At 37.8% G+C, this 14,881-nt stretch overlaps 1 protein-coding gene across 1 annotated transcript in view; it reads left to right on the plus strand.

Annotated features, from left to right (window-relative positions):
• Positions 1 to 14,881, plus strand: part of LOC110213178 (neuron navigator 3) — a 449,693-nt gene that overhangs the window by 236,867 nt on the left and 197,945 nt on the right. Inside the window, 2 exon segments of the mRNA XM_020993448.2 lie at positions 1,909 to 2,017; positions 4,560 to 4,943. Of these exon segments, the coding sequence (XP_020849107.1) occupies positions 1,909 to 2,017; positions 4,560 to 4,943 (493 nt within the window).

The raw sequence follows: 14,881 nt of genomic DNA on the forward strand, positions 1-14,881 counted from the left end.
TCCCTCCTCCCCCCTTCCTTCCTTCCTTCCTTCCTTCCTTCCTTCCTTCCTTCCTTCCTTCCTTCCTTCCTTCCTTCCTTCCTTCCTCCCTCCCTCCCTCCCTTCCTTCCTTCCTCCCTTCCTCCATCTCCTTCCTCCCTCCCTTCCTCCCTCCCTCCCTCCCTCCCTCCCTCCCTTTCTTCCTCCTCCCTCCTTCCCTTTCTCCCTCCCTCCCTCCTTCCCTCTCTTCCTCCCTCCCTTCCTTCCTCTTCCTATCATCTATCCATCTATCTACCTACATATATGCACGTATACATACATAGGTACATGTTTACATATACACATGCATATGTATATCTCATATATAGTGAGGTCTATATGCATGTCTGTGTGTATATGTGTGCATATACACACACACATATACACACATACATATATATACATATATGTATGTGTGTGTGTGTGTGTGTGTGTGTATATGTATATTTCAGTGGTGATACAGAACATATCAGAGTATACAAAGAGCAGGTAGGTGACAGTGGATGGAGTGTCAGGCCTGGAGTTAGGAAGGTGAGTCTTCCTGAATTCAAATCTGACTTCAGACACTTACTCGCTGTGTGACCCTAGGCAAGTCACTTAACCATGTTTGCCTCAGTTTCTTCATCTGTAAAATGAGCTAGAGAAGGAAATGACAAAACCACTCCAATATCTTTGCCAAGAAAACCCCAGATGGGGTCACGAAAAATCTGATGCGACTGAAACAACTGAACAATAGCAACGTGTGTGTGTGTGTGTGTGTGTGTGTGTGTGTGTGTGTGTGTACCTCAACATAACTGGTACCCTTTCTACTTTTCTATACTTTATGCATTTAAGAACACAGTCTTGAGCAGGGATCTTATAGGCTTGGGCCCAGTGCTAGAGAGATCCATGTGAAACAAATAAACAAGAGGTCAATGAAGCTCTGGACTAGAGCTCATACTTTGGCGGCTTTAAGCGCTTATCCACTGTAGTGGGGGAATGCCCAGTGTTACAAAGGCCAGTTTTCCAACTTCGTTAGCTTCCCTTTGAAGGGAGGTAACTCTAGTTCAATAAAAGACATAGAAAGTGGCTGCCTAAGAAACAGGCCCATTCATGTGTCAAGCTAGAGCCACAAGCAGCAGTGGATAGAGCACTGAGTCTGGAATCTGGAAGATCTGAATTCAAATCTAGCCTCAGATACTTACTAGCTGAATCACCCTGGGCAAATCATTTAACCTCTATGGGCCTCAGTGCCCTTACTTGTAAACTATAGATAATAACAACACCTACTTCCAGCGTTATCATGAGGTTCAAATGGCATAATATTTCTAAAGTTCTCACACAGTGCCTGGCTCATAGGAGGTACTATATAAATGACATTATTATTAACAAGCATTTATTAAGTGCCTACTGGGTACGAGACAATGTGTTGCCCAAAACTAAAGTTGCTAAGGAATACCAATTTATCTCTGTTGACCTTAGTGTAATTTCAGTTAGGCTATCACTGACACAATTAAGGCCCAAATCACTAGAGGTTGGTTTGTAAATTCTGTTCAGCAGCATGTCACCCCTAGATGGCAATCACAAATCATGAGGTTGCAGAGTGATCCATACTTAAAGTTCTAAATGTGTAGAATATTCTTCTAGTGGTGAAGAGGTTTTCAGAACAAAAACATGTTCTTTTGTTACTAACTGTAGGCAAATAAATACATTTGTTATTTCATTACTTTTTATTTCCATTCATGTTTAGCTTATGGCCTCTGGCTTACAACATTCTGTTGTTTTGATTTCCTTTTCTCTTTGCTTAATTTTCAAAAAACGGAGCAGATCAAAAAGATAAATGTGCAACTCTTTGAGAAGGGTATTATGTTATTTGTACAGATCTTAATTTAATTTAATTTTTTTCCTTAGGGGAGGACCCAGAAACGAGAAGAATGAGAACAGTGAAAAACATAGCAGATCTGAGACAGAATTTAGAAGAGACAATGTCTAGTCTTCGGGGGACCCAGATAAGCCACAGGTTTTATTCAGTTCTACAGTAATACGGGCAAACAAGATTTTCAATCAATGACTTCAAAAGGAATTTTCTTTTGTTTGTTAGGAAATCTAATCTGTAGGCAGAGAATAGAAATTTATTTCATTAATGGAGAAAAATGAACAATACTCCAAGAGTAAATACCAGTTTTGCTATCTTTCATAAGACATTTTGCTTTTGGAATGTGTGAAGGATCTGTTATTTTTTGTTGTTGTTACTGTTGGGTGGAAACTGTCTCTACCAACACTCAGCCCAGCCTCTGTGCACTATCTTCATTGCCTCCACAAGACTTTTAACCTTTAAAAATTAATCTTAAATGAGGTAATTATTGTCTATAGTTAGGGCAGCTATGTAGTGCAGGGGATAGCATGTTGGGCCTAGAGTCAGGATGACTCACCTTCCTGAGTTCAAATGGCCTCAGACACTGTGTGACCCTGGGCAAGTCACTTAACCTTATTTGACTCTGTTTTATCTCTGTAAAATGAGCTGGAGAAGGTAATACCAAACTACTCCAGTATCTTTGCCAGAAAATTCTAAACGGAGTTATGGGGAGTCAGATATGACTGAAATGACTGAACAATAGCAATACCTTTCATTTCAAATTGTATATCCTTATGTCAAATCATTTATTGCATCATATTTTCTTAATGTAAATGCTTTTTCTCAGAAAATGACAAGCTGTAACTTAATGGAAGCCTGGCTTGCCTTAGGCCTTTATGATAGATCAGATTTGGGAATGGAACAAAAAGAGACCCTTGGTGTCCGTCCAATGCATAACAAAAAGAAGTTTACCTAGAAACAACATAAAAAGAAACTCAAGAAGATATGACAGTGCTTCAGGGAGACACAACCTGCCCCATCTCCATATGGAGACATATCATATTAGTATGGCTTATTGGGTCAGATGGAATGACTTGCCTCACAGCGAGACATCTTTCATGTCCAAGAGACGTTGACTTTTGGGGAGGAGGTCTTTTTGTAACATAGGTTAGTGAGGAAACCATGCCAGTAACTAAAGCTTAAGAACTCTGGACCAATAAAATCCTAGAGATAGGTTCTCCATCTTTTAAGAGAAAAAGCAAAACCCAAGTAAGAAACCAAGAAAGAACAGTTTAGCTTATATAGTAAAGACCCTAATAGAAACGTTTCCTTTCATGCCAACAATACAGCTGTAAGCTGAAGACACTTCACCATCTGCTTTTGTCTGTTATTAGCCTACTTTAGGGTCATAAGAGGAACTTCAAAGAGTGAATTAATATTTTTTTTGGGACGCTCTTGAGGGAATCTTTCCTCAGAAGATAGGAAAATAATTCATTCCATTCTCTTTTAAAGAAAGAATGGAAATTAATTTAGAAGTGTTATCACTTAAATCATACTAGACTTTAATATCTTGTTATAGAAATATCACACAACAGAGTCACAAATAAGGGTTATGCAGCTGAGACTTTGGGTGCACAAAGCTGAAGAGAACAGCAAACATATAAAATATGTGTCTATTATTACAAGCATGCCAGGCCACTAGGGTTGGAGATGGAATTTTTATCATTGCCCTAGATGCAAAATTAGCTGTTTACAATGTTGTAAAATCTGATTAACCATGCATTTCAGATTTTCAGAATATATTTGTCAGCTATTTCTCAGTTCTGTCCAAACTCTGGTAGAAATGTCTCATCCCATCTGTTTTCTGGAGAATCTCACCTGTTGCTAGCACCACCCTGAGTAAATGGCTAGAGTAACAGTGGCATTGGTTGCAGCTAAAGTGGAATTATATGGGTAGTGATATCAACTGCTTAATCATAATCATGGATTACTATACAGAGGTTGCCCTAGAACAGTTCTGAGCAGGAGTCACGGGATAAATAGATTAAGGTCTTAGAGCTTGGGGAGAAAGTAATATAGCATAAGGTTGAATCCAGGAAGACATTATAGACTTTCTGGGAAAAGACAGAGCTAAAATTATTTATCATCTGTGCCTTAATTCCCTGGTTTGGATAGTCATATTTGGATTTAAAAAATCTAAAAAATCAAGCAACTGAAATGTATTAACTGGGAGTCACCATTAAATCTCTCCTCTGCCACCTACTACCTGTATGATCTTAGACAAGTTCCTGACCACCCTCGTCCAGTTTTCATCAATAAAATGAAAAGGTTGGATGAAATGACTTTGAAGGTCCCTTCCAGCCCCAAATCAATGGTAATATGGATGCCATTAAATCCCATAATAATCAGAAGTATTCTGCTGTGTGCTCAGTGATTAGATAAGTGATATGTCTCTTGTCTGAGCCAAACTGGTCTGAGTTCAGAGAGGGTCATCACCAGCTTGTCTACAAAATGCTAAATTTTTCAGCCAAAGCACCTCTGCCATTTTATCATGGAGCTACAATCTGCTTTGATAGAGGAAGTACACATAAAGCTCTTCTAAGTTGAAGTTGTAGGGTTGAAGTCATTTAATTTTTCTACTCTTATTGCATCCTTTGACTATTTTCCTTCTCCAGTAACCCACAATTTACTCTTTTCCTTTGGTTAGCACCCTGGAGACAACATTTGACAGCACTGTGACAACTGAAGTCAATGGAAGAAGTATACCAAGTCTGACAAGCCGATCCACGCCAGTGACTTGGAGACTGGGTCAAGCTAGTCCTCGACTCCAGGCGGGGGATGCCCCATCTTTGGGAGGTGGCTATCCTAGGAGCAGCGCCAGCCGCTTTATCCACACTGACCCCTCCAGGTTCATGTATACCACCCCCCTACGTCGGGCTGCTGTGTCTCGCCTTGGAAACATGTCCCAGATAGATATGAATGAAAAAGGAAGCAGTGATCTGGACATGACTTCTGAAGTAGATGTTGGTGGTTACATGAGTGATGGTGACATCCTTGGGAAGAGTCTCAGAAGTGATGACATCAATAGCGGGTAAGTCACATCGATCCTAATTGATAAAATCTTACAAAAGCTTGTATGGAGAGGTACTCCTTCCTGTAAGATTAATTGGTTGTAAAATGATAGTGAATTTTTGTGTGTGTAATAGTTGTGGGTGTGAAAACCCTTTGGTAGCTGCCAATATGCAGTATGATTCAGTGAGAAGATTTGGATTTGGAATAAGAAGACCTTGGTTCAAATTGTAGCTATTTCATACTTGTCATTTTACGTAAGAAGTTGAGCTAGATGGTCTAATGTCCTTTCTAGTTCTGAATACACATTCTCATGATCCTATATGTTTGAGCCTTACTGTTTCCTCATGAAAGGGATTCCATTAAAGATCTAGTAAAATTTTCACGCATTTTAAGATCTATGCTAATTTATATTAGTTGAGCTATGAGCTTTAGTTCTTCACACCCCCATCCCAGCTCCAGTATTCTTATTGTGTTTAAGTGACAGATTTTTGTAGTGAAGTACGTGGGAAGGAGACAGGAGGAGTTGCTGAGCTGCGTGATTTCTTCTTTGTTGGCATGTCAGAAGCTGTCTGTCATTGTCTTGTGCAACAGATACTTTGGAGAATTCTTCAATTAGGAACCTAAAATTTGACTTGAAGGAAGATCCTTTGAGATTAGAATGTGTCAGTCTGTTTATTCTTTCCTGATGGTGATGCATTTTGCTCCTCATTACCTGCTTTTTTCCCCCTATTGTTTAACTATTAAACTATTGTCCAAAGAAGACTGTAGAGCTTTCCAGTATAGTAATTAGCACATGAGTCAGAGAGATTTATTTGAGTCAGAGAATGACACTCAGTTAACCACTAATTTAAGTCCAGAAGAACCAGAGTTGAGATGTTCCTTCCCACAAGCGTAGTTTATCAACAACCCCTACAGCAGTTGCATGAGTTGCTAGGATCCAAAGAATTCATTGCCTAGTGGTCAACCTTCTGGTCGTGAGTGTATCTTTGGAAAACTGTCCTATATTCTTTTTCCAGGCTCTTGCTTACAGTCATTCCAGCTAGTTAGGATTTAGAAAAATTGTATTCTGTTGACCTTCAAAAACCTACACTCCACTGCCCATCATGAGAAATACAAATTCTCAGTAGATATTTATTCAGCGTAATATTTCTTTAGATCAATCAATATTGAAGATAATATAATTGCTGCAACGATCTAACTTTACCCATAATTTTCTGGACCCCTGACTGCCCTCTAAACTATAAATGTTTTCATTAGAATATGTATGTGACAATTTTTCTCTATCCTACTTTCAGTCCCTGAGCTCACTCATGAATCCTAGTCACTGCTCCATGTTTGCATTGTAAATAGGCAGAAAACCAAGAATGTGGCACAAGTTATCTGATCCTGTGTCAATATCTGGTAATTTGCTATTAACATTATTATATTGAATTATATACATTAAATTATGCATTTGGGATATAGTTATAATTTTCTTTATGATAATTGTATTTAGCAAATTATCAATAGTAGTCCCTTTTTCTGAGGCAAACCTGTGATTCATTAGTTTAGGAACTTCCTATAACAATGGAAATCATAGCTTTCTTTGCAACTAATAGCCATACTACTCCATCAATTTTCCCTTTGCTGCCCTAACTTTCTATCCTTTCCAATCCATTCTATCTATCAGGGTCAGATTTATTTCTAAAACATGATAAGATCACAGATTTCACAACAAAATGGATTTCAGAACCCATCTAGTCCAATTCCTTTATTTGACTAATAAGGAAATTGAAGTCCAGGGAGATGGGAGATTTATCCATGGTGAGACTGGGTTTCTGTAGTGCTAAGAGTCAAATGATCTCAGCTTCTCTGAATGAGTGCTCTTTCCATAGTACAGTGTTGTTCTCCCACTTGCCTCGGATCTCTTTCCAGTTCAAAAATCTCCAATGACTTCTCACTGCCTACAGGACAAAGTACACATATCAGAAGCTAGAAAATCAAAGCTCTAAATCTGATACCAGTCTTTTTTTTTTTGCATATTCTTACATTTACTTATGTTACTTATGTTCTAAAGTCACTGTGTGTGAAATAGCTAGCATTTATATATCACTTCAAGGTTTACAAGGCACCTTATACATGTTGCTTCATTTGATCTTCCCAACAACTCTGTGAGGTAGCTGCTATTATTATCCTCACTTTATGGAAGTGAAAACTGAGGCTGAGTATGTAAGTGACCTGCCCAAGGTCACAAAGCCAGTAAGCTAGACATAAATAGAACTCGGCCCATCTTGTCTAATTTTAAACTCTGAGAATAACCCCTGTATTTTACATTTCTTTTTCATATTGTCTAGCCTTATAGATTTATTTATAGAAAAGATTTTAGAGGTCCTTTAATTCAACCCCATTATTCCTGGAGAAATTAAATTATTTTCCCAACATCAAATAGTGGGAGCCAGCAGTGGGATTTGAACCCAGGTCTTCTGACCTAGCTTTTTTTTTATCAATTTATTTTAAACTTAAATACAAAAACATAAATACATAATAAGAAAAGAAAAAGAGACATAATTACTTTAAATACTGAATACATAATACATTAAATACTGAAACTTAAATACAAAATAAGAAAAGAAACAAAAGCATTGTCACGTACACAGCAAAACATAAGAAAGAGTTCAAAATATAAAGCAATAAATTTCATTTCAAAGAAGCCTATATAAATAAATATTATACATTATGTTCAGAGCTATCCATCTTTTCTTTGCTTCCTTGTAAGTTTTCTCTTCTGCTATGTACTTTTTTTTTTTACTTATGACCTAGGTTTTTGACAGTGGTACTTTGTATGTGAATTGAATGACAGAAATATTAAACAAGAAAAAATCAAGAGGACTTGATCGTTATATAGTGAAAGAGCACAGTTTCTGGATTGAGAGGTCCTAGGTTCAGGTATTTACCTTGTTACTTATTGGCTATTGACTTCTTATGGGAACACCTTAGCAAATGCTCCTTTCTAAATGCTGCTGAAGGCTACTGTATATGTTTCTCAATTGATATTTTTGGGAGAGAAGCAAACTGGTGGGGATTTGAGTGACAGGCATTTAAGAGAGTTATCAGGAACAACTGGGTGTCACAGTGGAATAGAGCTCCAGTCTTGGAGTCAGAAGGACCTTTGTTCAAATCCGGCTTCAGACACTTCACATTTACTAGCTGTGTGACCCTGGGCAAGTCACTCAACCCCAATTGCTTCACCAAAAGAAAAAAAAAGCTGTCTCATTACCTCACAGGAGTATCGTTAGAACTCTGAGTAGGGGCAGCAGGGAGGAGCTATAGCTAGCCATGATCTGAGGACCTGACTTAATGGGAATGGGAGCTGGGAGAAGCCTGCATCAAAGCTTACATAGGCAACAAGAGTATATACAGAATAAATGTGGTATAGCTAAGGAAGAAGGATGCTGGGGATGGGGAATCAGTAGAGGGTCATGTAGAAAGCAGTGCTTGAGCTGTCTGGAAGGTTACGAGGGATTCCATCAAGCACAACAAATGAAAAATTTGGGAGGTTGAAATGCCAAGATTTGGCAGCTGAATAGATGGGTAATATGTATAATTGATATATACACTCAGTCCCTCTCTCTCCTCCCATTTCATAGAACTCTATACTCTTCTTACATATTTGTAGTCTAACTTGAATAATATTTATCTCTAATTTAAGCTCCTTCAATTCAACAGCAATGTCATGTATCTTCCTATTTCTTATAATTTAGTATATCTGGCAAGCACTTAATTTATAGATGATTTGAATGCATATAATCTACAAAACACATGTAGCCTTATGCAGATATTTCTCCCAAAACTGTGTATTTTAGAGGGCAGGGAAATATATTTTTAGATATCCATATATAAAAGAGGATATTTTTGACTACAGTCAGTGAGAGAAATGCTGACATTTTCTTACTTTCTTACCATTTGTTTCTGTTTAGTTGATACTTCTTCTAACTTTGAATCCCTTAAACAGTATTTTTCCTCCCTCATTATTCCTTTATAATTAGTCTCCAGCATTAGCAAATGACTCTTTTTACTTTTTTCTAAAATTCTACATTTTTAGAAAAAATAGTTAACAAAAGCAAAGCACAATCAATGCAGTGTCCAGAGTGGAAATATCAGTATGGATAATAGAAAACATTTATGACAAGTTGGTCAGTTAAAAAAAAATATTTATTAAATATGTACTATGTGCCAGGCATTGTACTGTGCACTAGAGTTAAAAAAAAAAGAGCCCCATCTAATTGATTACGTGACTATCAGAACATTTAGATAGCCAGTGCTGTGTATTGTCTGTGCTTTTTTCTGACATAGAGTACATTTAAGTTATAAGAATGACCTCACAGTCCTGCTATTTGAGGCAAAGAAGAACAGACATGGTCAGAAAGCATGTGATCAGTCTCTGGTGAAGTGTGGTTGTGAGTTAGAGGATAGAAGAAGGCACAGGACGTGCTGTTCTAATTCATTGTTTGCCAGTTTATTCATTGCATCATTGTTGGCAACAGAGAAGATGGCCTCATGTCTCAGCCCCAGGATTAGAAAGTGGTAAGGAACTCTCGTAATAGGTTGATGGTATTTTCATCAAACAAGAAAATAAGACATAGAAAAGTGGGCTGCAATCCATGAAACATGTGAACTACCATATTTAATGTTGTTTTTGTTGAGTTTCCAAAAGTATGCTTTACCTTTTAAAGGACAAAAGCAAATAGTAGTATCTGAAGATGCCTCACTTAATAGTTCAATATGATTAACTTCCCTCCATCAGATTTTTGTTTTGTTTTGATCTAGACCTGTGATTTTATCAGCGTTAAGAAAACAGGTGACAAACACTCCTTCACCATTGCATGTTCTACCATTGCCAATTCCAGGCTGTTCCAATGGTTTGGCAAATTCTAGACTTAAAGCAATACTTGGGGACAATAAAAGGTTTAATTAGGGGTCCAGGATCATGGCACTAATATACTTCAGAGACTGAATTTGAACCCAGATCTTTCTGGCTCTAAGGACATTTCTTTAAACACCAAAATCTGTTACCTCTTTTATCCAGTAAATGAGAGGAAATAAATAGCCTGAATTTCCCCATGTACTTTATCTGGACCTTGAAAAATTAGCTGATAGGCATTGAGAATTCAGAATTTTTGAAGCATGTAGAGGCTTATCTAATTCTCTCTTTTTAATTACTTTAAATGCTTGGGGATGGTACTCTGTCAGTAATTAGGAATTAGATTGGGAAAAGGCCTATAAAACCTTTGTGAACAGACCTCTATTTATAGAAGAAAATGAAACACTCTTAAAAATCAGTGCCAAAAAGTGCATATTGGGTAAAATGGAACTGATTGGAAAGCACTACAATGATTAGCAGCAGAGCTGAGAACATAATGGAAAATTTCAAACTTTGTCCTATATCCTAATCATTAAACAACTTTTTTAAAGTCATTAATTAATATATTCAAACCAACATTTATTGTGTATAGGGACAGTGTCCTTTGAAGCCAGGAAAATTTGGGCTCAAGTCTAACTTCTGACACATCTAGTTATGTGGCCTTGGGCAGGTCACAAGACTACCTACAATCTCTCTCCCCTTCCTCCCATGGGAACTAAGACTCTAAGTTAGAGAAAAGGTACCAACATGTATTGATGGAGTAAATATCAATGCCTGGAGGTCCTCATACCAATAAAACCACAGATCCACAGATCTGGTTTTATCTTATATTCCTACTTGTTTTGTTTCAACTAAGTACGATTCATTGTGCTATAGCAAATGATTGGGGATTTTTTTCATTCCCATGTGTAACCACTTCTAGACTATTCTAGACCATCCTTCTAGATGAATGGACACCCCCTTGCTACAGAAGTTCTGACTTCCACAGTCACTTCTAGTTTCAGTGAGCCATCAGTACATCCTACTAAATATGGCAAATGTTACCCCATCAATGGGCTGAAACCATCAAGAGTGAATCTAGCAGTTCTATTTACTTCTCAGGAAATAATAGTTCTTTCACACTTAGACAGCTAGATAGCGTGCATAGTTTTCTGGACTTAGAGTCAGAAAGACCTGAATTCACATCCTGCCTTAGACACTTACTTAGCTATATGACCCCTGGGGAAGTCACTTAAAAAAACCTCTGCCTTAGTTTCCTTATCTATAAAGTGGGCATAGAAATAATACTAACCTCACAGAGTTGTTGTAAGGATCAAATGAGTTAACATTTGTAAAGTGCTTTGTAACCTTAAATGTGTTATATACATTCCAATTATTATTATTTCACCATATTTTAACACAGAAGTTTTGATGACATACTTATAGTCCTGCATTATTTCAGCATCTATTTGTAATGAAATGACACCTTTCATGAATTGGGAATATTTCTCAGTTTCTTATCATTATGCCTGCCAGTCAATCAATGAATATTTATTAGAAGAATTTTTTTAGTTATAGTCACACAGCATACAGACAATCTTGCTTAGGAAGACCAAGGCAACTATATAAAATAAAACATCCATTGATTTGACATAAACAGTTTGGAATTTCTGTCTTCCCAGGGAGTGTATCTAGTTCATGATGAAGAGCCCCTAGAAATTAATCACACGTGGTGATTTCTCCTTACTTCTGTTAATTGGCAAAGATACAAATGATACTACTAAAATATACCTAGGGAGAGGTGGAGCCAAGATTGCAGAGTAAAGGCAGGGTCTCACCTGAGTTCTCCCCCAAACCTCTCCACATACCTTTTAAAAATGATTCTAAAGAAATTCAAGAGCAGCAGAACCCACAAAAAGATAGAGTGAAACAGATTTCCAGCCCAAGACAACTTGGAAGTTTGGCAGGAAAGGTCCGTTGCAGAAGGGTGAGAGAGGAGCACAATCCAGTGCAAGATTCACCAGTGTATACCTGGCTCCAGCAAAACCAGAGCAGACCTCAGGGCAACTGAATCACTCACAACAATGGCAGTTTCCAAACCTCTTGGCCCATAGACACCAAAGACAACTCAGAAGGTCAACAGGAATGGTCTGTCCTCACACCTGGGTGACAGTAGATCACAGTCCAGTTGCAGGCCACACCAGCACAGCCCCAGCCCCAGCAAACCAGGGTCAGGCTTTGGGAGTGACTGGATAAGTATAGAGCAGTGTCAGTGGTTGCTTCAGGAGCTCTCGGCCCACAGATGGTAAGGGGATTGAACAACTGCTCAGAAGGAGATTAAAGGGATCTTTTTGCTGGCACTGAGGCAGAGTTCTGCGCCTTTGCCCGTGCTCTTATCTGGGTCACAGTCCTGGGTGGCAGTCTCAGGGCAAGGAGGAGCACTAGCATAGCACAGTCATGGCAGAAGTGCAGAGGGAAACTTCCTCACAGTCCCAGGGCAGAAAAGAGTGCTTGTGATCACTCACAGACCAGAGCACAGGCCAGAAGAGGAGAAAACACTTCTCCTTAGATCATACCACCTTGGAAGGACTGAAAACTTACAGTTCTCTAGAAGTACTTTTCAATGCAGCTGTACAGAATCCCTGAAGCTTGAAACAGTGTGCTCTCCACTCTGAAAGCAGAGCTCTACTTCAACAAAGACTTAAAAGTCAACTAATAGTCTGGGAAAATGAGCAAGCAACAGAAAAAAAAAACTATTGAAAGATACTATGGTGAAAAGGAAGATCAAAACACACACTCAGAAGAAGACAATAAAGTGAAAGCTCTTACATCCAAGACTCCAAGAAAAATATGAATTTGTCTCAGGCCATAGAAGAGCTCAAAAAGGATTTTGAAAATCAAGTAAGAGAGATAGAGGAAAAATTGGGGAGAGGTATGAAAGTGATGCAGGAAAATCATGGGGAAAAAAGAATCAACAGCCTGGTAAAAAAAATTACTGAAGAAAATAACATCTTAAAAAACAGACTAGACCAAATGGCAAAGAGGTTCAAAAAACCAATGAGGAGGGGCAGCTAGGTAGTGCAGTGGATAGAGCACTGGCCCTGAAGTAAGGTGGACCTGAGTTCAAATCTGGCCTCAGACCAAACATTTGACACTTAGAAGCTGTGTGACCCTGGGCAAGTCACTTAACCCCAATTGCCTAAATAAAGAAAAACAAAACAAAACAAAACAAACAAACAAAAAAACCAATGAGGAGAAAAATGCCTTAAAAGCAGAATTGGCCAAATTGAAAAGAAATTTCAAAAGCTCACTGAAGAAAATAATTGCCTAAAAATTAGAATGGAGCAAATAGAAGCTAGTGACTTTATGATGAATCAAGAAGCAAACAATAAAACAAAACCAAAAGAATAAAAAAAATAGAAGACTGTGAAATATCTCATTAGGACAATTGAACTGGAAAACAGATCCGGGAGAGATAATTTAAAAATTATTGGACTACCTGAAAGGTGTGATTAAAAATAAAAGAGCCCAGACTTAATCTTTCAATAACTTATCAAGGAAACTGCCCTGATATTCTAGAACACAAGGATAAAATAGAAATTGAAAGAATCCACCCATCACCTCCTAAAAGAAATCCAAAAATGAAAGCTGCCAGGAATATGATAGGCAAATTAAAGAGTTCCCAGTTCAAGGAGAAAATGTTGCAAGCAATCAGAAAGAAACATTTCAAGTATTATGGAGCCACAGTCAGGATAAAAACAAGATTTATCAGCTTCTACATTAAATGATTTATAGGCTTGGAATATGATATTCTGGAGGGCAACAGAGATAGGATTATAACCAAGAATCAACTACCCAGCAAAACTGAGGATAATCCTTCAGGGGAAAGAATGGACATTCAATGAGATAGAGGACTTTCAAGCATTCTTGATGAAAAGACCAGAGCTGAATAGAAAATTTGACTGTTAAATACAAGCCTCAAGAGAAGCATAAAAACCTAAATAGGAAAGGGAAATCATAAGGTACTTAATAAGGTTAAACTGTTTGCATTCCTACATGGGAAATTGATATTTGTAACTCTTAAGACCTTTCTCATTATTAGGGTAGTTAGAAGGGGTATATATACATAGAGGACACAGGTGTGAGTTGAATATAAAGGGACAATATGTAAAAATTAAGAGAGGAGAGAGGAATGTACCAGAAGAAAGAGAAAGGGAGAGGTAAAATAGGGGAAATTATCTCACATAAAAGAGGCAAGAAAAAGCTTTTACAATGGAAAGGAACAGAAGTGAGGTGAGGGAGAGTTAGTGAACCTTGCTCTAACCGGAAGTGGCCCCAAAAGGGAATTATACATACACTCAATTGGGTATAAAAATCTATCTTGCTCTAAAGGAAAGTAGGAGGGGAAGGGGACAAGAGGAAAGGGAGTGATAGAAGGGTGACAGACTGGGGGATGGGTGGTCAGAAGCAAAACACTTTTGAGGAAGAACAGGGTGAAAGGAGAAAGAGAATAGAATAAACAGGGTGGGGGGATAGAATGGAGGGAAATACAGTTAGCAATAGTAACTGTAGGGGAAAAAAATTGAAGCAAATTTCCCTGATAAAGACCTCATTTCTCAAACATATAGAGAACTGAGTCAAATTTATGAAAATAAGAGCTATTCTTAAATTGATAAATAATCAAAAATATAATCAGTTTTCAGATAAAGTCATCAAAGCTATGTATAGCCATATGAAAAAATACTCTAACTTACCATCAATCAGAAAAATGCAAATTAAAACAATTCTGATGTACTACCTCATACCTATTAGATTAGCTAAAAGGACAGAAGAGGAAAATAACAAATATTGGAAGGCACGTGGGAAAAAATGAGACTTTAATGCACCATTGGTAGAGTTGTGAACTGATTCAACCATTTTGTAGAACAACTTGGAACTATGCTCAAAGGGTGATAAGATCATGCATACCCTTTGACCTAGCAATACTACTACTAGGTCTGTATCCAAAAAGATATTTAAACAAAAAGGAAAAGGACCTATATGTGCAAAAGTATTTAAAGCAGCTCTTTTCTGGGGGC

Source organism: Phascolarctos cinereus, unplaced genomic scaffold (genome assembly GCF_003287225.1).
Source record: "Phascolarctos cinereus isolate Bilbo 61053 unplaced genomic scaffold, phaCin_HiC Scaffold_1;HRSCAF=81, whole genome shotgun sequence".
NCBI classification, from domain to species: domain Eukaryota; kingdom Metazoa; phylum Chordata; class Mammalia; order Diprotodontia; family Phascolarctidae; genus Phascolarctos; species Phascolarctos cinereus.